The sequence below is a fragment of the Triticum aestivum genome, chromosome 7A, assembly GCF_018294505.1.
Source record: "Triticum aestivum cultivar Chinese Spring chromosome 7A, IWGSC CS RefSeq v2.1, whole genome shotgun sequence".
In the NCBI taxonomy this organism is placed as follows: Eukaryota; Viridiplantae; Streptophyta; class Magnoliopsida; order Poales; family Poaceae; genus Triticum; species Triticum aestivum.
Window position 1 is genome coordinate 384,546,617 of NC_057812.1, and position 24,152 is coordinate 384,570,768.

The following is a 24,152-nucleotide window of genomic DNA, read 5'->3' on the forward strand; positions in this document are numbered from 1 at the left end:
CCAACACAGCCGGACGATCCGGACGCCGACCCGGATCATCCGGACTCCCGAAGCCCGGCTCATCCGGACCAACTCCCGGATCATCCGGCCACCGCCTGCGTGCGTGACTTGGGCCGAGGCCCGTGTACCCGTTTTGCCCCCTCACTTACTCTTTCGCCCCTTGGGCTATAAATAGACCTTCTACTCCCCATTTTTAGGGTTAGCAAATGTTTAGCTCATATTTGTGAGAGAGCTTTGCTCATCCACTTGGTTACCTTCTCCTCGGAGATTCGAGCCTCCACCGGAGAAGATCCCCCAAGCGGATTCAAGACCCCTCTTTAGGGAAGAACATCAAGACCTCCTCACGGAGAAGACCGGTTACCGTGTATCGTCCCTAGTTGTCCGTGGATCTTGTATCTTTCCTTATGTACTTGAGGATCTAGCCCATGTGTTACTTATTCGTGTCGGTTTAGTGATTCCTCTCGTGTTTTTCATTGTGTTTTCTCTCCGTTCTTCCCCGTGTTCTTCGTGATTTTCCCGGGATCCGCTCCTTTTGTGAAAGATTGGGCGATTAGGGTCTCTATATCCTACATCAATGGATGACATCAAATTGGTACATTATGAAATTACATTTCAAAACAAATCTAATGATACTAATTTAGTGCTATAAATGCTGCTATTTTTTTGTGATCAAAATTTTAAAACATTAAATTGGGACAAAATCTAAATGTATACTTATTCGTGAAGGAGAGAGCATAACTTTTGCATGTGTACTCAGGCAAACAGTCCCGTCGTTTCTACTACCTTTGTACCCCGTGAATCCGCATCCTTCGAGCAAGTCCAGCCCCGTGCGCGAGTGGCATTCGTCGTCTGGAACCATCGTCACCTCCTAATCCCATCCGAAATCCTCACTTTGTCTTAAGCCAAATAAAAAAAAATCAGTCCTCCCGCCCCTTGTACAATTCCCATTTGCCCCCCGCTCGATCCAGCGCTGCCGAATTCGTGCCGGGTGCTGCCGATTGAGTTCTGATCCGGCGGCGTGCGGCGTTGGAGTGCCCCTGGTTTCGGAAGCGGCGAGGGCCATGCGAATTGAGTCGCTGCTGTGCTGAGCATGAAGGGTGGGAGCGCTAAAGGCCTGGGTGATGGGATCATCGGAGGGGCGCCTCGTTGAGTTGTTGGGAGCAGTCAAGTCGCGGATGCCGCGGCGGGGAGAGCACTCGCCGCCGCCTGCGCCGAAGGCTGCTGCTGCTGCCGATGTGCCACAGGCGCAGCCGCATGACTTGTCCAGAGACTTCTGGATGCCGGACCAAAGTTGCCGGGTGTGTTACGACTGCGATGCCCAGTTCACCATCCTTAATCGGCGTCACCACTGCCGCCACTGCGGCCGCGTGTTCTGTGCCCGTTGCACGGCCAACTCTGTGCCCCGCTCGCTGGGGGACGCGGCGCGGGAGGACATCGAGCGGATCAGGGTCTGCAACTACTGCTTCAAGCGCTGGCTGGAGGAGGAGGCGGCCGCTCGGAGGGATGTGGCGCAGCCGTCGAGCCCGTCGCCGTCGGCCACGAGTGCGGGGAGCGAAAAGTCATGTTCCACCGGGCGTAGCAGCACGGTGACCAACGGCCAGTTGTTGTCTTATGCGAATGCCAGCTGCACTTACTCTGCATCACGGTCGGTGAGCAGCGAGGGCAACTGCGGCGAGCTCGATGCTTCTCTGGAGTTGCAGCATGCTGTGATGGAGCCGGATGGGGCCGTGGAGCATGCGGCTTATGTGGACAATTCGCCTGATCCATTCAACTTCTGCTTGAATAGGTATTCCTTTTTAGGCTTCTGGCTTTGTTAGCCAACAAAATCAGCTGCGCTAACTTTTTTCTCAAGGAAATTAAACTACACTAACTTCATACATTATCGTTGACAAACAACAAACAAAGATTGTTTGAGGTAGTTGTCCAATCAGTAGCCGAGACCATACTTCTGAAATATGATACCTGTGTTGTTGGATAGGGCTAGATGCAGAGACTTATTTGGCCAAATATTTTTCCTTTTGGATGCAATTCCCAGTACCTGAATTCTTTTGTTACTGTATATTGGAGAGTTTGCCCACTAACATCGCTTTTGTTACATGCCTAAATGGAACTCCTGTGTTGTTTGAATATAGGATTTCTTTGAATAATACTTGGTCAAATTTGAAATACAGTTGTTTTTGGCTATCCATATGGGGTTTGCTTCATTATTGTGTGCCACATAAATAGATTCACGATAAGCAATGTGACATAAGCACACCTGAAATTCAGAAGTGTTTTTTGTAGAGAACACAAAATTTCATAAGCTGTTCACTGTTGGTTAACTAACAAAGGGTGGCTGCAATCAGTTGCGCTGTTAATCATCACCATCCTGAAACCAAGTTGGCACAGATCGAAATTACTGTTTGATTAGTTCCTTTTATGCTTTTCATTCTCGTTGACTTTGTGCCATTGATAGCATGGTAGCAAGAAGCAGTGCAAATGCTTGACATAATCATAGTATATGGTTACTTTATGATAAGCAGGATGTGATGAATTTACAAGATGACAAGGTCTCCAGATCTTGGATAAGTTTACTTGTTCAAGTTCTGTTCTCTGGGAGTAAGAAGTACTCCGCAGAGGAATTATTAATCAAACTCAACAAAAGAAAGAAAGACTGTATTTCAAAATTGCTAGTTGGATCCCTGTGACTAATTCAACATTTATTTTCTTCTACTAGGAGTGATGATGAAGATGACGACTACACAATTTTCCGCTCTGATTCGGAAGTACACCACCTACAAAACTCTGATGAATACAATGGGCCTATGTGTTTTGATGATCATCAAGTTGTTTGCAATGATGCTGCTAAAGATTCTGCATCACCAAGAAAAGATACAGCAACCTTAGTTAATTCTGAGGGAATGGATAAGACTGGTGATCATATCATTGATAATGCTGAGGAGTGCAATGCTCGATCTTCTTCGTTGTATGGCATGGAAGTGCTAGAAAATGAACTTGTGGATTTTGAAAACAATAGCTCACTTTGGCTACCTCCAGAAGCCGAGGATGAAGAGGATGACCATGATGGTGCTCCATGTGATGATGATGAGGGGGAGGATGCCACAGGAGAATGGGGTTATCTACGCTCAAACAGCTTCAGCAGTGGACATTGTCGAAGTAGAGATAAATCTGCTGAGGAACACAAGAAAGCCATGAAAGATATTGTTGATGGGCATTTTCGGGCATTGGTGGCCCAACTTCTTCAAGCTGAAAAGATAGAATTGGGTGATAAAATTGGCAATGAGAGTTGGCTAGATATAGTTACCTCCTTGTCTTGGGAAGCTGCATCTCTTTTGAGACCAGATACCAGCAAAGGAGGACGTATGGACCCTGGTGGCTATGTAAAGGTGAAATGCTTGGCTTGTGGCCGTCCAAGTGACAGGTGAACAGATACACTCTTCCATGCATCACTTCACATAATCTGGTGATTTTTACTTGTTTATGTGTTTTAGCATTCATTTGCTTAATGCTTTATGAAGTTCTCATATCAATATGGCACTACTTTATAATGTAAATAACATATAGTGCTACTGCTGGTAACCTTGGCTTTTCAAGTTATAAAAAAAAGGGCAGCCCGGTGCATGTAGCTCCCGCTTGCACAGGGTCCAGGGAAGGGTCCGACCACTTTGGGTCTATTGTACGCAGCCTTTCCCTACATTTCTGCAAGAGGCTGTTTCCAGGACTTGAACCCGTGACCTCATGGTCACAAGGCAGCAGCTTTACCACTGCGCCAAGGCAACAGCTTTTCAAGTTATAGCACTTGAGATTTCATCATTTCTTTCCTTTCTGTGCATTTCCTTAGTGCTGCAGGTAAGAACTTAATTGTTTTTGTGTCTGGTTGTAAACTTCTTCATTTCCAGCTTGGTTGTAAGAGGAGTTGTTTGTAAGAAGAATGTTGCTCATCGGCGCATGTCAACAAAGAAGGAAAAGCCACGAATCCTAATTCTTGGTGGTGCACTTGAATATCAGCGTGTATCGAATTTGCTTTCAAGTTTTGATACTTTACTGCAGCAGGTACTACCCACGATTATGTTTTCATGCATAAATTGTAAAACCAAAGTGCATTGAGAGTGTGGTATAGATTGATCGTTGCTGATGGCAATCATTTTCATGCCTTTTTGTATTCCAGGAAACGGATTATCTGAAAATGGCAGTTGTAAAGATCAAAGCGCACCAACCAAGTGTTGTATTGGTAGAGAAATCTGTGTCTCGTTATGCTCAGGATTTGTTTCTGGAGAAAAACATTTCACTTGTTTTGAATATCAAAAGACCACTTCTGGAACGGATATCCCGTTGCACTGGTGCTCAGATAGTTCCCTCGATTGATTATCTGTCATCCCAAAAGCTCGGGAATTGTGACTTATTCCATGTGGAGAAGTATGTTGAAGAGCATGGGACTGCTGGAGAAGGTGGGAAGAAAATGCTGAAGACCCTTATGTTTTTTGAAGGCTGTCCAAAGCCCTTGGGTTTTACAGTAAGTGTTCTGTTGTTGACTTAGTTATAGCACTTGGGGTCCTGTCTAACTATATCTAATTCTGCAGATCTTGCTAAAAGGAGCTAATGGGGATGAGTTGAAAAAAGTGAAGCATGTTGTGCAATATGGAGTCTTCGCAGCCTATCACTTGGCTCTTGAAACATCTTTTCTTGTAGATGAAGGTGCAACCTTGCCAGAACTCCCTCTTAAGTCGCCGATTATTGTTGCTTTGCCGGACAAACCTTCCAGTGCTGATAGATCCATTTCAACGATACCTATTTTGCAAATGCCTACTATTTCATCACCCAACAACAACCTGCAAGCATTTGATATTCAAAAGGATGACTTTACATCCAATGGTTTTAGAATGATGGACCAAATGGCTGCAGCATCCTTCCCTGATAACAAATGCTGGAAAAGATTGGGAGTTGGTTCTACCCAAGCATCATCAGTTCAAATCAATGACCAAATTGGAGACATTGACTGTTTGCTTGGTATGGACCCTCAATCATATAATGATCCTCTGGTTCAGCAGTCGAGAATTTCATTCTGCCAGTGTCCTGCTTGTACTAGAGATGTTGGCAGCAAAATGAAATTTGAAGAACTCCAGCCTGAAACTAATGGCCTGAGTGTGTTGCCTGCTCATCCTGCAAATTTGGTGGCTGCTGAAAGTGATCTTTCATTTGCCCATAATGCCAACAATGGTGCCAAGGTAGCGGCTAAGCCATCTGCTCCTCTCAACTTACAAGTTTCTTATAATAATGGCAGTTCAAATGACAGTTCAATAGTAAAAAGGGATGAAATTCCAGCATCCCCTGCAGACAACCAGAGTATATTAGTTTCTCTGTCCTCGCGTTGTGTTTGGAAAGAAGCTATATGTGAGCGGCCTCACCTTCTTCGCATAAAATATTATGGTAACTTTGACAAACCTTTAGGCAGGTTTTTGCGTGACGAGCTATTTGATCAGGTTAGACCAAGGTCTTTGATAAACTATACTTGTTTCATAATTTTTATATTTTACATAACTTCTACATTTTGTTTTAGAGCAATTGTTGTCTCTCTTGTGAGCTGGCACCAGAGGCCCATGTTTATTGCTATGTTCACCCCCAAGGCAGCTTAACAATATCAGTGCGGAAACTCATAGTGAAGTTACCTGGTGAACATGATGGTAAAATCTGGATGTGGCATAGATGCTTACGCTGTCCGCGCGATAAAGGGCTCCCTCCAGCAACTAAAAGAGTAGTGATGTCTGATGCTGCCTGGGGCTTATCTTTTGGTAAATTTTTGGAACTTAGTTTTTCAAATCATGCAGCAGCAAGTAGGGTAGCCAGCTGTGGTCATTCTCTTCACAGGGACTGCCTTCGTTTTTATGGGTATATCCTCATCTCCATTCCACTTTATCAATTTGGCAAAAATCGTGTCTTAAATGTTTGCATTTCAGTTTCGGTGAAATGGTTGCTTGCTTCAGATACGCATCAATCAAGGTTCACTCAGTCTATTTGCCTCCGCCGAAACTTGATTTTACTTCCCAGCATCAGGAATGGGTAGAGCAAGAAGCAAATGAGGTAGTAAGTTTAATTTTATTAGCTCACTTGCGAGGTAATTACTGTGTGATGCTAATAGTCAAATGTCTCAGGTGGTTGATTCAGCTGAACTCCTGTTCACTGAAGTACTGAATGCACTCCATCAAATTTCAGAGAAAAGGCCAATTACAGGCTCTTTTGATGGCAACATGAAGATCCTTGAGTTAAGACAAAACATAGTAGAGTTGGAAGATACCCTACAAGCAGAGAAGGTTGATTTCACGGTAAATTTGTTTTACTATTTTTATCTAGTGATTTGTTAAGAAACCATTGTCACACTTAAAGCTCTGTAAAAAAAAGCTAAACTGAATGTAGTATTCTGATTATTGGAGCATTCACTTTCAGGAGTCACTAAAGAATCTACTGAAAAAGGAAATCAGAAAGGGGCAGTTATTCATTGATATTCTTGAAGTTAACAAACTAAGGAGGCAGCTACTATTTCTTTGTTACTTGTGGGATCAACGCCTAAGTTTCATAGCAACCTCAGGTGGCAAGTATTGCGCTGCTCTGGGAAGTCTACGAGTTGGAAGTAATAATTCTGAAATCAATGATCGATCAGCTGATACCAATACAAACACAAAGTTGGAGAAGAACTCAAAGGGCACCGATTCAAATGCACTGCACGCTGGTGATGAGGGGACCAACCAGCATGATCAATCTAATGAAACTTGCTCAAGAAATACTGAAGAGTTGAATGGTGCTGAAGATACAATAGTTGAAATAAATCATGCTAATAGCGCTAATGTCAGGGATCATTTAGATCATCAAGGATCGATTATCGGCATTCGTAGGGTTTCTTCTGAAGGTCAGTTCCCAGTAGCTACTGACATTTCAGATAAACTGGATGCAAAATGGAGAGGTGAGGATGGACCTGCTCCTGATGCAAGCCTGGTGAAACCACTAGCTCTGTTAGAAGGTACAGCTGCTGATGTGAAAAAACAAGCAAAGGCAGTACCACACCACACTTCTGCATCTGTCAGGTCTGGGGATACAGTAGAAGACTTGCTAAGCTGCCTTAAAATGCCATACATGACATTTTATAATTCATTGAACACAAACTCTGGCACAGCACCGACATTCGGAACCTTGGCCGACTACAATCCTGTATACATTTCATTGTTTCGCGATCTATCACAGCAAGGTGGAGCAAGACTTTTTCTGCCAACTGGAGCTAATGATGTTGTTATCCCGGTATTTGATGATGAACCGACTAGTATTATTTCTTATGCACTTGTTTCACCTGTGTATTACTTTCAAATGTCAGTTGAGAGCAATCAAAATAAAGACAGTGCAGATTCTACACTTTCGTTGCCTGTTTATGATTCAGGAAATTTTAACCTGTTCCATTTATTTGAGGATTTTGGATCCTCTGATGATTTTGCTGCATCGATATCTTCCAGTAGAGGGTCCTTTGCTCCTGATCTACTGCACTCCAGAGTTTCTTTTCAAGATGGTGGGCCACTTGGGAAAGTTAAATACACTGTGACATGCTATTATGCAAAAAGCTTTGAAGAACTCAGAAGGTTTTGTTGTCCATCGGAGCTTGATTATTTAAGATCTATCAGTCGATGCAAGAAATGGGGAGCACAAGGTGGCAAAAGTAATGTGTTCTTTGCAAAATCCCTGGATGATAGATTTATTATAAAGCAGGTCACAAAAACAGAGCTTGAATCATTCCTTCAGTTCGGCCCAGATTATTTTAAGTATTTGTCAGAGTCCATAAGCACTGGAAGCCCTACATGCCTTGCAAAGATTCTGGGAATCTATCAGGTATGTTCGTATCACCTTTAATCTCCTGTTTATATATGTTTATTACAGTGGTATTCCACATTAAGTATGGGGAAGAAACTTCTTGTAAGATTAACGGCAATGGTCACTAAGTGGAATTTTGCTTCGAAACAATGTTGTTTCTATCGGGCATGACAAATTGCAGTCTTTCAAGTGAAGTGAAATATTGGAGTACTTCATTTAGGGTAGAGGTACAAATAATAGTTTTTCTATGTATGCAAGTTATCTTTCCTACTTCTAAAGATTTGAGTTGGTGGTGAGTTCACTCACCCTCCATCTCCTACCTGTGGGACCCACCGCATTAAAATAATAACAACCTCCAACAGGCCAGCTGGCTTGCTGCATTAAAAAAACTTCCTCTGGACCGCTGCTCTCCCCAATCGTCATCTTCTGTCCAATCAAAGACGCTCCGCCACCACCATCCACCTGTGCACAGCAGCGACGGCTGCTTCCCTAGAACAATTCCACAGGTCAGGTTGGGCACAAGCCAGAATCGGATCGAGCAGCCAAAATCTCACCGACGACGGGCAGGGCCGGGGCTCAGCTCGGTGCTATGGCGAACCCCAATACAAGGGCGAGGCTTGTACCGACCAACTCTTTGCTGGGTTGGCTCGCCGGCCCCGGAGGCGCTGTTCAATGCTAGGTAGGCCCAGGATGCGGCGGCTTTGGGAACGTGGTCGTGGAGGCGGAGCATCGGAGCGTCCGAGAGGCGTGCTCGTGGAGGAGGAGAAGCACCACACGGCGGCGACCCCAGTCGAAGGCACACCCTGACCACGAGCAGCATGGGAGCTTGGCCACTGCGCGTGTGTGCTCGGTGAACGACGACATAGGATCGGAGGTTGCGGTGCATGTGCTCGGCAACAACGGCGTGCCGGTCTGGTCGGCCACCGTCGTCGGCGCGGGGTGCCAGGTTGTGCAGGTGCAGCCGCAGTGCATAGCAAGGATCCGAGGAAAGGACGAAGAGGGCGAGACGCCGTGGTGCTTCTCCACCTCCATCCCCGGCAACGCCGTTTAATGCTAGGTAGGCCCAGGATGCGGCGGCGTTGGGAACGTGGTCGTGGAGGCGGAGCACCGGCGCGTTCGGGAGGCGTGGTCGTGGAGGCGGAGCACCACGACAGCGAGCCCGGTCTATATCGCGAACACCCCGACCACGAGCAGCAAGAGAGCTTGGGGACCGCGCGTGCGTGCGCTGGGCGAACAACTGCATAGGAATCGGAGGGTGCGGGCACCGGCGTGCGTGTATGTGCTCGGCAACGACTGCATGGCGGTGTGGCCGGCCACCGGCGTGGGCGCGGTGGGCCGGGGTCTGCAGCTACAGTGCATGGCGAGGATCCGAGGACAGGACGACGTTGTTGGGGATGGATACAGGATGAGTGCGTGCATCATGTGTATGCTAGCAGCGGCAACACGTTGGATGGATGCATGCGAGCGTACGTTGTTGTTTTTTATTAGAAAATCGCGTACGTAATGGGGCTCCTCTTATTAATTCCCTCCTCTCACTTGGATGGGTTGGGCTCTTACTGAAAAATAGAATTCTTTTTAGAATTCCTAACAAACAGATGGGTTGGGTTCAGAAGAGAGCCTTGCAGCTGAACTGGGCCAAAACTGGCTCTACCTTGTTGTGCTTGAGGCCTATTTTGCCGTCTCGGCTAGGCCTCTTACCCTAAAAAAGAGGCTAGGCCTTTTATCCTTTCGGGCAGAGTTAGAGCCAGCCCGACAGGAAGCCCGGCCCGTCCAGCCTTTTAGAGGAAATATAACAATAAAAAACACAAGGGGAGCGTCGTCATTCTAGGTGACAACGACCAACGCATCCCGGATGGGGAGTGCTTCACGAAGCAGTTTTGTCTCTATGTAGGATCGATGACATCGGGAAGTAGGTCCACCAGTGTGTAGGCTCAACAATATTGGCGAGCAGAGGTAGTGGGCAGGCGGCGGCCAGCACGAGCACCCGACATAGGGCATCCTGCACATCGGCCTTGGCCGCTATCGTCTGTGCGAGCATAGCACGGAAGTCACACCCGAGCTCCTCTAGAGCCATAATTTTTTTTGGAAAAGGAGGATTTCTAGAGCCATAATGCCGTATAGCATTTCGCTACTCCTCAGTGAGCAGCGAGCATTATATCTCATTCACGGCAGTCATGACCATGACGGTGGAGGCTATGAGGACCACCACGAAGGCCTTGAGTACCACCACGCTCAATGCATCAGATGGATAGATGCAATCCCCCCAACCCCCACCCCCTCCTTGAAAACAAATAATATTTGCAATCATCGAAATTCCAATTCATTGACTCTTCATGGTGGCAAGTTGACCATATATCATGCACTCTTGATGGTAACTTCCATGTGTGGACTAATAATCTTTGCTTATTATCTGACGCCTTTCATTAACATGCTTTATGTCTCTTCCTTTTTCTCATTGCATATTTTTTTAATCTCCCTGTGCAATCTAGGGTGGCAAATGATGTGAAGTATTATGTTGGACACGGAGTCTTTGATATGTTTTACACGCTTATTATCTCATCCACCATCCTCAAGTTCTTTTAACTACATTCAAACATCACATTTGGTAGGCTGCAACTTGGCTTATGTTGATTCCAAGTCCGTTTAAACCTATAAGCGTGGGTTTTTAAGAATGTTTTCAATGGGGCATACCATTTTAAATGGGATAAAATAATATGCAGCGAGATCTCAAATGTTGATTTGAATGTACTACAGTTCTAAACTTCGACATTAAAAATACAGGAGAAAAATAAAAATGATAATGTGATATGCAACAAGTAAACATATCATTAGTGTTTTGGCCTACCTTGCAAAGTAGAATAATGATGTGTATACTAGCATTAGTTGAAATGTCCACTAATACATGTGATAAGAAAAGGAATATCCAGTTATTTCTTCTGTAACTTTAGAAGGTCTTGATTAAAAATATAACAGTGTGGCTAAATTATTTTTGGCTCTACTTTCATGTTGTTCTGTAGCGTAGCACAGGCATTTTACTAGTTTGATATGCAGTCTCAGTATAGCCTAGGTCTCTTTACATAGTCGTATTAGTTTAAATTTCCTTGTACCACAAACTAATGTACTAGGTCTCTTTTTTCGAGAAAACGCAAAAGCTTTGCGTTTCATTGTATTGAAGAGAAAGAGTGTTTTATGTTACAGTCCTCCTGGGAGGCGAATTACAGTCAGGGGACATGAGTTAGTGCACGTCCCAGGTCGAGGGCAAGACTACTCTGAGTCCAGCAGCGCCTGCCGTAGCCCAAAGTTTGGCCTCCTCCTTGATGCCATGAACTAGCGCCCGGATGGAAGGGTGTGCGTCGTTGAAGACGCAATCGTTGCGGTGCTTCCAGATCATCCAGGAGGTAAGAAGTGTCGCGGATGCCAGCCCCTTGCGCATCGCCTTGGGCTTGACCTGCCGGGCATCATGCCACCAATCAAAGAGGGTAGCCTCGTTGCTCGGGGGCCTGCATGTCATGCGCATCCAGGAAAGGATCTCGAACCAGACGTGCCTCGAGAAGGAACACCCAAGGAGGAGATGGCGCATTGTTTCAGGCTCCTGGCAGCAAAGAGGGCAACTGTTGTGGTGCTGCAGTCCATGCCGGGCGAGGCGGTCCGCCGTCCAACATCGATCCAAGCTGACAAGCCAGAGGAAGAACTTCACTCTGGGGGGTGCCCAACTCTTCCATGTGAGCCTCCAGTTGCCGCAGGTCATCGAGCCGTGGAAGGAAGCAGTGTATGCAGATTTAGCGGTGTAGATGCCCGACGCCGTCCACTTCCACACGAGCTGGTCAGGCGCGTCAGAGAGCGTTGTGCTCTCGATGAAGCGCCATAGCAGGATGTACTGGCCGATTTCGTGAATGCCCACAACTCCGTGGATGTCTCGCGCCCAAAGGTGCCCCGGCAAGCCGTCGGCAACCGTCGTGGCCTTCCTTCTCCTTTTGGGAATGCAGGAGTGCAGGAGAGGCGCGATTTCGCGGACAGAGCGTCCTCCAATCCATCTGTCCTCCCAGAACTTCGTGTTCTGACCGTTGCCAAGGACGGTGTAAGTGCTGGCAAAGAAGAAGGCGCGCTCCTCAGCGGAAAACTGCAGGTCCAAGCCACTCCAAGCGCGGCGATCGTCGGTGCGGCTGAACCAGAGCCAACGGACACGGAGCGAAAGGCCCGTGCGCTCCAGGTCATGGACTCCCAGCCCACCTAAGGACAGTGGGCGGGCAACACGGCGCCAATTGACATGGCAGTGCCCTCCTTTGGCTTCGGCGCGGCCAGCCCAAAGGAAGCCGCGTTGGATTTTCTCGAGCAGCTTGAGAGTCTTCTTGGGGGGGGGGGCAAGCACGAGCAGCTGGTGGAGCGGAATCGCACCCAGGACCGATTTCGCCAGGGCGAGGCGGCCGGCTCGGTTCATCAGCCACGCCTTCCAAGAGGGGAGGCTCCTGGCCACCCTGTCGACGAGGGGTAGCAGCTGCGCGGCAGTAGGTCGTCGGATGGTGAGGGGGATGCCCAGGTAGGTGAGGGGGAACTCGACGATCGGGCAACCCAGGAGCTGGACGGCGGGAGCAGCCTCGTCGGCCTCGCAGCAAATGAGTGTGGCAGCGCTCTTGGCGTAGTTAACATGCAGTCCAGAGGCCTGGCCGAACAGGTGCAGGATGGCCTTGACCGCTTCCATGTCGTCGGAGTGGGGATGGCAGAACAGGACGACGTCGTCCGCATACAGCGAGATTGGCAGGACGGATCTTGTGGGATGCAGTCTGCGCAAGACCCCCATGTCCGCAACACGCTTGAAGAGTCGCCCAAGAATGTCCACGGCGAGGACGAACAACTGAGGTGAGACGGGGTCGCCCTGGCGCAGGCCCTGGCGATGCCAAATTGGGGGGCTAGGGTTCCCGTTGAGCAGCACCTTTGTGCTAGCAAAAGAAAGCAAGATCGCGAGCCATTCCAAGAATCTGTCTCCGAAGCCGTACTGTCGCAGCACCTCAAAGAGAAATGGCCATGAAAGCGAGTCGAAGGCGCGAGCAAGGTCGAGCTTGAGGAGGATGCGCGGCGCCCCGAGCTGGTGCAGCAGGCGTGCGGACTGCCGAACAAGGACAAAATTGTCGTGCAAGCTGCGACCGGAGATGAAGGTGTTCTGGTTGTTGCTGACGAGCGAGTCAAGCTTTGGCGCGAGGCGAAGCGACAACACCTTGGCGAAGATCTTGGCCACCACGTGAATGAGGCTGATCAGCCTGTATTCGCGAAGGCCACGCGCATCGGCGTGCTTTAGCAGCAGCGATAGGAGTGCCTCGTTGAGACGGGAGAATCCGCGGTCGCGCATGTCATAGAGCTGCTGAAAGACGGCGGCGAAGTCGTCCTTGACGATGGGCCAGCAGGCGCGGAGAAACTCGGCGGTGAATCCGTCCGGCCCTGGGGCCTTCCGCACCAGCAGCCGCTTGACGGCATTCCAGATTTCGTCGTCGGTGAAGGGCGCGTCGAGCTCGAGAAGGTCGTCAGCGGGCTCGATGAGTTGCGCGAGGTTTAGCGTGCACTCGCGATGCGTAGCGGTGCCCAGGAGCTCGTCGAAGTGCGCGAAAGTGGCCGCAGCCATGTCGTCGTGGCTGGTGAGGACTTGTCCGTCCACAGCCAGGCTGTGGATCCTGTTCTTCTGGCGACGGTAAGAGCACTGGCGATGGAAGAAGGAAGTATTTGCATCCCCGTCCTGGAGGGAGGCGATACGCGCTCGCTGACGTGCAATGGTATGCTCAAGCGATGCCAGGCCCATGTAGGAGGTTTTGATTTGGCGACGAAGCCAATCCTCATGCGCGGAGAGAGGCCGGCTCTCCTGCGCGGCGTCGAAGCGGAGCAGCAGCTCGCGGGAGAGGGCCATCTTGTGGCGCACGTTGCCAACAGTGCGAGCGCTCCAGCCGGTCAGCTTACGTGCAGTGGCTTGCATGCGAAGCATGAGTCTCTCGAATGGGTCAACGGAGCCGGCGGAGTGCCAAGCCGCTGCAATAATCTCCTGGAATCCTGGCAACCGAACCCAATAGTCCTCGAAGTGGAAGCGACGACGATCGGGCGGGATTGGGGAGCAGTCCAGGAGGAGGGGGCTGTGGTCCGACACGACAGAGGCAAGGCATCGGAGGTGGCAATCGCTGTGCCGCTCCTCCCAGTCCACCGTGCACAATACTCTATCCAGGTGCACCAACGTTGGGGGTGACCGCTCGCTGGACCAAGTGTATCGGCGGCCACTGAGATACACCTCCTTGAGCGCCATGTCGTTGAGGAAACGCCGAAACCGCCCCATCATGCGCCTTTCTACGTTCCCATTGTTCTTGTCCTCGTCCCGGTATATGAGGTTGAAGTCGCCACAGAGCATCCACGGGCCTGGGCACGCAATGCGTAGGTCGCGAAGCTCCTGGAGGAAGGCAATCTTGTCGGCGTCCGATTGGGGTCCATAAACAACCGTGATCCACCATGGCGTGTGCTGGCTCGAGGTGGTGGCTACCTTGGCGGACAGCGTGTTGGCGGTGAGCTCGGGGTTGGTGATTGTCACCTCCCTGCTTTTCCAAGCCAGCAGAATGCCCCCGCAGGTTCCAATCGCCGGCAAATACACGAATTCATCAAAATCAGAGCTGAGCGCCTCAAGGACAACCGACGAGCAAATCAAAGCCATTTTCGTTTCTTGAAGACAGACAATGGTGGCGCCACTAGACATGATCAACGAGCGGATAGTGGTGCGTCGAGCGCGTGCATTAAGGCCACGCACGTTCCATATCGCAATCTTGAGGTCGTGATCCATGAGCAAGAGGTCGACGGGGGTCCGAGCGCAAGGCTAGACCGCGATCGCGCCCCCAGAGGGCGTCACAATGGCGTGCGCAGGTGCCGGGTCGACAGGGAGCTCACGATCCACCAATGCCGCGATGGCAGAGAGCACGACTAGTGGGATCGGCGCAGCGAACACGTCGTCATAGGCCTTCATTTCTGCGGCGGTGATCTTCTGGTTGGTGCCAACAATCCCAAGGGTGCGCAGCACCTGAACTTGCGCCCGGCGTTCGGCAGTGGGCGGCGCAGTGGCTGGATTTGCTGCCGAAGATGCAGAACGCCCGCGCCGGGGGGTGAAGTTCAGTGGCTGCCGGCGAGCCCGTTTGCCGGGGGTGGGGAGAACCGAGCTCAGGTGTCGAGTTGCTGCCGTCAGGAACTCCCCTAAGGTCCAAGTGGCTCCCCGCAGCCTGGATCGACGCAAGGTGATAGGCGGGGAGGCGAAGCGGTGCGCGCTTGATAGTAGGGAGTTCGCGGCAGGCCAGCAGTTTTTCGTCAGAGGCCGCTCCGCGTGCGCATGCGCGGCCTCAGGGGGTGGCCTTTTGGGCGACGCAGGCCTGGCCTCTTGAGCAGTAGGCCGGTCGGGCCTATGAAGGTCGCGGCCCATATCCAGAGTGCGCGCCTGGTCCGTCCCAGCGTCATGCAGGACCGATTCCACTGGTGCCCCACCAGAATCGGTGTGAGATTCAAACAGGGACGGAGCCATGGCTCGAACGTCACCGTGATCGTCACTGTCGGGCTGAGGCGGCAGGCCTGCAGAGCGGGCGCAGTCTGTCCCATCGGCGGGCAGGGGCAAAGCTTGTCCCGACAAGGGATCCACCTCGGGTGCCGTTCGCGCCAGGGGCAGCGTGTCGGGGGCGGGGACCTCACTTTGCGGCGTCGGATCCAGAGTTGGACGAATCAGAGGGCCGGCTAGGGCAGGTGTCGACAAGGCGGGGGTATCCACTTGCGCGGGGGGGACTGGTGGCCTGGGAGAGACAGCGGGCCCTTCAGCAGCCCCAACGGGGCGGGAGAGCAATCGCGGAGCGCCAGCTGTCCTGGCCAAAGGTGGATCAGTTGTGGCGGGGTCCGCGGAGGCGTCATCTGCAGCAGGATCAGGCAGTGGGCTTCTTTGTTGCCAGACTTGCTTTCCTCTTTTGGGGTGACGACGACGTTGTCGGCGGGTCCCAGCTCGCGCGGGCCAGGGTGACATCCTTGTGGCGCTGGCAGTTGGATCTTGATGTGGCGGCGCCGTACGCTGGCGAGAATCCGCCGAGCACCAAGCAGAGGCGATGGCCACCCCGTCCCCGCGGCGGGAGCCGGCGACGGTGGACCAGGTGAGGGCGTCGAAGGCTCTGTCATGGCCGTGCCCGGTGGTTGGCGAGGCGGCGTCGTGGCGGCGATGCTTGCGGCCACGGCGGCGAGTGGGGCCGCGTCGTGCGCCGCGGCCAGGGGGGTCGTGGCCGTCCTCGGCGTCTCCATGATCATCGGCGTCTGCACGGGGGTCCGGTGGCGGAGGCGACCGCTCGACGTCCGCGCTGATAAGCCGGATGGAGACCGGGTAGGTCAGCGTGCGGACGGAGGGGGCCTCGGACGGGACGCGCGCGGGGATGAGCTCGACGATCTCGAGGATGGCCTGGCGGCGAATGGCGGACGGGTCACGGGTACGCGCAGATAGCCTGAACGTGGCGAGGTCCTCCCGCGACCTCGTTCCGGGATGGAGACGCTCCACCCAACAGCTCGAGCCAAGGAGATGCTCCACCGTGGAGAGGTGCCACGCCTGGGCAGGGATGCCGCGGAGCTCAAGCTCAACGCGCTGCTCGAACCTGTCACAGCCGGCATGGGCAAGCTTACTCCAAGGGCGGAGAGAGAGCGCGAAGTTGGGGCCGTCAATGAAGTGGTCGCCGTAGATCCTGTTCTTGATGGCTTGCGTGCTGCAGATGATGAGGAAATCTTCGGGATGGTGGATGTGGATCATGAAGTCACCGGGGCGCAACTCGAGCGTGGAGTACAGCGTGTCCGCCACCTCCTCCGCGGTGACCATGGGCCTGGTGCCGGTGATGGAGGCGACCATCCCGCGTCGCAGCACTTCCTCGGCCTCCTCCATCTCCACTGAGCGAGAGAGGATGACTCGGACTGGGCTTGGGGGAGCGGTGGCTTGCACAGGTGCTGGCACGGCACGAATGGGCGGCGGGGTGGCGCGGCGCCGCGGCGGAGGCGGGGCCTGCTGCAACGCGCGGTCTCTGGCTCTGCGCTCAGGCGTGCATTCCCTGGAGATATGGCCAGAGAGGAGGCAACGTCTGCACCTGACCTTGTTCGTGCAGTCGCGGACGTGATGGCCCGGGTCAAGGCAGCGGAAGCAGAGGCCGGCCTCTTCCTCCGGCGTGGGGCTGCGGCGGGAGCGAGGCGCGGGGGGCGTGGGGGGCTCTGTGCGTTGGGCGCGGCGGCGCCGACCCCTACCCCTCAGCCGCAGCCAGGCTCCGCCCGCGTCCGGCGTCTCCACCTCCGCGTGCACAACGCGGTGGACCTCCGAGCGGGGGCCGAGGCGGGAGGAGGCGGGCGCGCGCAAGGCCGGGGCTTGGGCGGACTGCAGCTGGAGGAGCGGCGGTGCAGGAGCGGAGCTGCAGGCCACGTCGCGGTAGGAGCGCCGACCGGAGGAGGAAGAGTCGGTGTCGGAGTCCCTCCAGCGCTCCTCGCGGTGGCGGTGGCGCGCCTCCCCGTCGGCGCTGCAGGAGGCCATGGCGCCGGGAGGGGGGAGGGGGCAACTGGCGTAGACTGTTTGTTTATTGCCGGGACCTGTACTAGGTCTCTTTACATGTATATATATTTGCCCCATGGGCTATGCAATACAACTAAGCTGCTCCAATAACAGTCTCCAGAGAAAAGGATTGCATTTCCGTTCCGAGGCCCTCCATTTTATACATGGGTATGATCATTTGTGTTAGGAAATATGCAACTTATATTTCCTGGGGGGCAAGGGCCAGTATATATACACATGTACAGGTGGTAAATATGCAGAAAATCCCTATACAATGTGGAAAATACACATGCTATATATGGAACATAATATAACTATCACATGGGTCACAGGAGCAAAAGTCTCATCGTAATCACAATCATGCTCCTGCTGCCCACGAGCCACAGGACAAGCTTTGTAGTGCTCAAGAGAATCATCAAAGCGAGTCTTAACCTTGTAGACCCTACAAGTGATGGGACGAACACGGGGATGAAGAGAAATGAGATCCCACATGCCGGTGCGCTCAAGAGGAACAGTCTCCTTTGCCATCGCAAGCTGCCATTCGGGGTGAACAATAGCATCAGAATAAGAAGTGGGCTCAAGAACAGCGGCGCCAGCGCTTGGAAGGCCAAGGTGGTCAACAGGCGGAAGCGGAGAAGGACGCAAGCCATAAGTAGGCCAAGTCGCTCAGATGAGGAAGATGGCACACGAGAAGTAGATAGTGCATCAGTAGACTTATCCACAACATGCGGACGACGAGTATAAATGTGAGGAAAAGATGGAAGAATACGAGGAGGAATCACCGGGATAGTCTCAGGTGATAGAGACGGGGAAGCCACCGGGGATGAAGGTACGTAATCCTGTGATAAGTGAGGTGAGGAAACAATAGGAGATGGTGGCGGAGGATCTGCAGTAGTCGAAGAAGCAGGAGCAGTAGGACGGATGGGAAAAGACTCAACAAGAGCGATAGGAGCGTCGGGAAAAGTGAGGAAAGAGATATCCTTTGTTGAGTCAACCATGGTCTTCGGTGAACGTGCAGCTGCATGCATGCAGCACCAGCGGCAGCAGCTTCCTTTGCATGTAAGGAAGTGGTAGTTACCTAGTAGCTTCCTAGTAGTACGCTTAGATGGTGCAAGGAACTTACCTAGAGGTTTCCTTGATAGTACATGGTAGTTTCGTGTGTGTTGTGCACGTCCAGCACATAGTCGGTTTTAGAACCACTATATAAGGGGCAGCTCCCCATCGTTGTAAGATAAGGCCATTCCAAGTTTGCAATACCAGGCATTTCCTCCTTCTAGTACCATCGTGTGTGCTCCAAGCCTCAAGTGCTGTGTATTACTACTACTGCTATTAGTGTGTGTATGTGATACACTAGTGAGTGTGTGAGTAGTACGTGTGTGTGCTCATCTGCCGGTCGTTTATCAGTGTACTCAAGTGCTAGCGAGTACTTCTGGGCTAACAATTGGCATCAGAGCCTCAGGTTGTGGTAGCCATGGCCGGTGCAAAAGGAGTGCAGCAGCGCACCACATCGGGTGGTTCCCAGTCGTGGCTATCACAGGACGGCTCCCGGCGAGGGCGCAGCTGGTCCAGGCATGGCCATCGCGGTGAAGTCGTGGTTAGGGAGATCGTGCGCGAGACCGCATTCAGCGGTAGCGTACCCATCACCTTCCCGATGCTCATGCGCTCGAACTACAGCGAGTGGGCATTGATCATGGAGTGCAACCTCCATGCGGCGAGCCTCTGGGCTCCCATGGAGGATGACCTGGTCGAGAGAAAGGAGGACAGGAAAGCCGTGGCGGCGCTTATGCGTGCCACGCTGCCGGAGATGCACGGCATGCTCGCGGCGAAGGCAAGCGCCAAGGAGGCGTGGGAAGCCATCCGTACCCAGCGCCTCGGCAGCAACCGCGTGCGTGAGGCGAACGCGCAGAAGCTACGGGCGGACTTCGAGAACATCGCCTTCAAGGAGGGCGAGCTCGTCGATGACTTCGCCATGCGGATCTCTAGCGTTGCGTCACAACTCTGAGCGCTCGGCGACACCATGGACGATGCGAGAGTCGTGCGGAAATTTCTCCGCGTCGTGCCACCTCGCTTCGCTCAGGTAGCGGTCTCCATCGAGACCTTGCTTGACCTGAGTGAGCTCTCCATCGAGGAGCTCACGGGCCGGTTGCGGGTGGTCGAGGACCGCATTGACGACGGCCGCGAGACCTTCGGCGGCGGACAACTCCTATTCTCGAAGAAGTGGGAGGCGAGGAAGCGTCAAGGACGTGGTGGCGGTGCCCAGAGCAATGGAGGTGGCACCGGCAGAGGCGGTGGTCGCACCCAGGGTGGAGCCGGACGAGGTGCCGGCAACGATGACCGAGACAAGTGCCGATATTGCAGCATCAAGGGCCACTGGGCCCGTGAGTGCCGCAAGAGGATGGCTGACGAGGATGCCGCAGCCGCGGCGAACCTCGTCCAGGCTGAAGAGGACTGTGGGTCAGCAATGATGATGGCTTGCATCGAGACCATGCAGGAAGGCGCAACGCCTCCGGAGACCATGGTCCCGACAAGCATCGAAGCCGTGCAGGAGGGCGAAGCACCTCGGGCGACCACGGTGCCGGCAACCGTCAAGTCCGTGCGGGAGGCACGGAGCTCTTCAAGTAAACCCCTCCCGACATCGGTAGCGCTCTCCCCGACAACAACATTCTCGGGGGCCTACGACTGCATGGAGATGAAGACCCGGGTGTGGGGGAGCCACACCCCGGCAACCACATCCCTTGTGACGCTGGTCAAGCCCGTGCAAGTTGGCACGACAATCACGGCCCCGACATCCTCGGGACCCGACAAGCCCGTGCAAGTTGGCACGGCAAAGACGTCGCCGACATCCTCGGGACCCAACAAGCCCGTGTCAGGAGGCACGGCAACGACGCATATGGTGGGCCACGTCTCAACCATGATGCTGGCGACTAGTGAGCCCGTGCAAGAGGCACGGCACTCAGGTCGGCCACACCCCAACAACCAGGTTCTCGGGGTTCTGCAAGCCCGTGTGGGCAACACGACACTCTTCGACAAGCCTCAACTGGGGGGCGATGAAGAGACGGTCATGGGGCGACAAGGCCTCGACCATGACTATGGCGACCGTCGAGACCGTGCAGGAGCCACGGTGCTCTATGGTCGGCCACACCATGACCTCGACATGTTTGGGGTCCATCGAGTCCATGCGGGAGGCACGACACTCTCTGGTCGGGCACGCCCCGACCACACTGGTGGCGACTGTCGAGACCGTGCAGGAGGCATGGTGCTTTGTGGTCGGTCACACTGCAGCCCCGACGCGCTCAGGGTCCGTTGAGTCCGTGCGGGAGGCACGACTCACGACTGTCGGGGGAGACCTGACAAGCAAGTCTGATGAGAAGAATGACAAGGACTCCGCTTTCCTAGGAAAAGCCACTCTTGTCAGTGCGGCGCCCGGCACAACAACCCTGGGAAGGGAGTTCCCGGGTAATGCGAAGTCCGACAAGTCATCCACAGGAAGTGAGTTTCTGGGTAGCATGACGTCCGACACGACGACCCCGGGAAGGGAGTTCCCGGGCAGTGTGACGTCAGGAACTATGACCCCAGCAAGATTGACGCCCACAAGCGAGGTGGTTGCTGGGCAGTTCATGTCCCCGCCAACAGCGCGGTCGGACCTGTTCGATGCCGACAACAACGTTGGCGCTCCACATAGGTTCCGACGCCTAGGGGGATCTTCTCGGCGAACCTGCGGGACGACTGCAGCACCCTGAGATCAAGAAGGACGAGCACGGCGCCTTCATCAAGCACAAGGTACGGCTCGTCACGAAAGGTTACGTACAGCGCGCGGGGGAGGACTTGCTCGCTCTGGTGGCAAAGCACGAGCAGGGCGTACGGGCTACACAAAGCCCCAGAAGACGGATATCCCGACGAAGGGAACGTCCGGTTTCACAAGTTGCACGATAAAGTTGGAATCGTCAACGTCAAACTCCTTCGACAAGGTTGAGGGGGAGATTGTTGAGTCAACCATGGTCTTCAGTGAACATGCAGCTGCATGCATGCAGCACCAGCGGCAGCAGCTTCCTATGCATGTAAGGAAGTGGTAGTTACCTAGTAGTACGCTTAGATGGTGCAAGGAACTTACCTAGAGGTTTCCTTGGTAGTACATGGTAGTTTCGTGTGTGTTGTGCACGTCCAGCACATAGTCGGTTTTAGAACCACTATATAAGGGGCAGGTCCCCATCGTTGTAAGATAAGGCCATTCCAAGTTTGCAATACCAGGCATTTCCTCCTTCTAGTACCACCGTGTGTGCTCCAAGCCTCAAGTGCTGTGTACTACTACTACTGCTACTAGTGTGTGTATGTGATACACTAGTGAGTGTGTGAGTAGTATGTGTGTGTGCTCATCCGCCGGTCGTTTATCAGTGTACTCGAGTGCTAGCGAGTAGTTCTGGGCTAACATCCTTCACTGAGAAGGTCGAGGAAGATGGACGCCGGTAGAAAGGATGAGACTCATCAAAAGTGACATCCTGAGAAATACGCATCCGACGACCAACAAGACCCCAACAAATATGCAACTTGTATTTTCTGGGGGCCAAAAGCCAGTATATATATACATGTACAGGTGGTAAATATGCGGAAAACTCATCATACAATGGGGAAAATATTCAGGCTATACATGGAACATAATGTAACTAACAATTTGAACTTTTAGATGAATATATGATAGTTTCTGGGATCTGGTAATTTTGCTGCTGGGTTGGGATAAAAAAAATTCTCCAGTTTTAGAATCATGCACATATTAGACATAAAACCATTTCCCTGCATTTTTCACATAGCTCACATTGGGGCATCTAGTAATTAGTAATGAGGTATATTAGTTGCGCTTCATATTGATTTTGTTAGTCTTTTTGGTTAAATAAAATATGTTATGCACCTACGACAATTTTATTTGATCTAGTATGTGCTTCCTTGAACACACCTTCGGAGATCTTGCAACCTGCAAGTCGTGTCCGCAGGTAGTTTTGCAACTTTGGGACTGGATTAAACTCTCAAATAATGTATGATATGGTTGGGCAGTACTAGAAATGGTATGCTTTTGCTGGAGTTCATTGAGCCAATGACCCAAAATTATAGGCGTAGCCTTTTCTTTTCTGTGGTAGGGTTGGGTAGTACTAAAAATGGTATGCTTTTGCTTAGGTTACAATTAAGCATCTGAAAGGTGGCAAGGAATCAAAAATGGATTTGCTCGTGATGGAAAATCTCTTATTTGGACGGAATATTACGAGGCTTTATGATCTCAAGGGATCTTCAAGGTCAAGGTATAATGCAGACTCCAGCAGCAACAAGGTCCTGCTTGACCAGAACTTAATTGAGGCAATGCCAACGTCGCCAATTTTTGTCGGGAACAAGGCGAAGCGCCTTCTTGAAAGAGCTGTTTGGAATGACACTTCTTTTCTAGCAGTAAGTTCTGATGCTGACATGAATGATCTATTTCATCAACGCATTACTTATGTTCATAAAGACAAAGAAAATATAAGTCATAGGATAACTTCCACCGTGATTTATACAACTTGATACTAGATTTTTTTCTTCTTCAAAAACATGCGTTACATGTGTATATCATGTGATCACATGAGATATCATGTGACCATCTCATGCATCTCATCAAATGACCACAAGGAACATGCATCTCATGCTGGCATGAATATACTCTGTCAGGATTTGTGATTTATACCAATAACATTGTAGCGGGCACTAGGCAACATATTAGACACTGTGGACAGGGGACGTGAGATATGTACAATATACTCCCTCTGGTTCTTTTTAGTCTGCATATAAGTTTTGTCTCAAGTCAAAGTATCTCTATTTTGACCAAACTTGTAGAAAAAAGTATCAATACTCACAATTTCAAATCAATATGGGTAGATTCATTATAAAATGTAGTTTCATAGTATATGTGTTTGGTATTATAGATGTTGATACTTTTTAATAGAAATTTGGTCAAACTTTGCAAAGTTTGAGTTGACACAAATATAATACGCGGAGTGAAAAGGACCGGAGGGAGTAGAACTATTATCAAACTGACACTGATACCAAACATATGTATAAACATCCAGTCATCAACTGACTCCGATGGCTTTTTCAGGGAATTGATGTAATGGATTATTCCTTGCTTGTGGGTGTTGATGAGGAGAAACATGAGCTTGTCCTGGGAATAATTGATTTCATGAGGCAGTATACATGGGACAAGCACCTTGAAACATGGGTCAAATCTTCTGGCATTCTAGGTGGGCCTAAGAATGCCGCTCCAACTGTTGTCTCACCGATGCAGTACAAGAAGCGGTTTAGGAAAGCAATGTCTGCTTATTTTATTGTGATTCCTGAGCAATGGATGCCTGCAATAATCAATCCAAACCCCTCGTCAAATATTTGTGAAGACGATTCTCAAAATGCTTTACCAGAGTAGCACGGCGCTCGGTGTGTTATTGATGGATGGTGGTTGCCGGATTTGGTCCTACTGCAGTCATGAGAAATGATTAATTTGGTACTCGGCCGGCATTGAAATGATCTTCAGGCTGGGCACTGTATTCTCCTGTGGTCATTTGCACAGATCAGATTGCACTCGCCGGTTTCCATCTAATATAAAAAAAACCATCACATGTGTATATTCTTGCGACTGCAATTGGATTAGTTTTTCCTGTGTTGCCTATATGGTACATATATCAAGTGTAAGTGCCTTCTCGTGTCTTGTAGGTGGTTTTCATTTTGGCTA

At 51.5% G+C, this 24,152-nt stretch overlaps 1 protein-coding gene across 4 annotated transcripts in view; it reads left to right on the forward strand.

The window, feature by feature from the left end:
• Positions 1 to 783: 783 nt before the first annotated feature.
• LOC123146927 (1-phosphatidylinositol-3-phosphate 5-kinase FAB1B) overlaps positions 784 to 24,152 on the forward strand; it is a 23,482-nt gene continuing 113 nt past the window's right edge. Inside the window, exons 1-11 of one of the 4 annotated variants that reach the window (XR_006472985.1) lie at positions 784 to 1,786; positions 2,717 to 3,421; positions 3,900 to 4,053; positions 4,169 to 4,513; positions 4,581 to 5,480; positions 5,558 to 5,886; positions 5,955 to 6,078; positions 6,150 to 6,320; positions 6,442 to 7,866; positions 10,338 to 10,453; positions 22,577 to 22,798. Coding sequence is in view for 3 of the 4 variants with exons in the window: in XM_044566184.1 (XP_044422119.1) it covers positions 1,122 to 1,786; positions 2,717 to 3,421; positions 3,900 to 4,053; positions 4,169 to 4,513; positions 4,581 to 5,480; positions 5,558 to 5,886; positions 5,955 to 6,078; positions 6,150 to 6,320; positions 6,442 to 7,866; positions 22,577 to 22,840; positions 23,526 to 23,846 (5,403 nt within the window). In the remaining variant the exon portion in view is untranslated. Of the gene's footprint in view, positions 1,787 to 2,716; positions 3,422 to 3,899; positions 4,054 to 4,168; positions 4,514 to 4,580; positions 5,481 to 5,557; positions 5,887 to 5,954; positions 6,079 to 6,149; positions 6,321 to 6,441; positions 7,867 to 10,337; positions 10,454 to 22,576; positions 22,841 to 23,525 lie in introns of those variants that run through there. The other 3 variants (XM_044566184.1, XM_044566185.1, XM_044566186.1) reach the window with 3 other exon arrangements.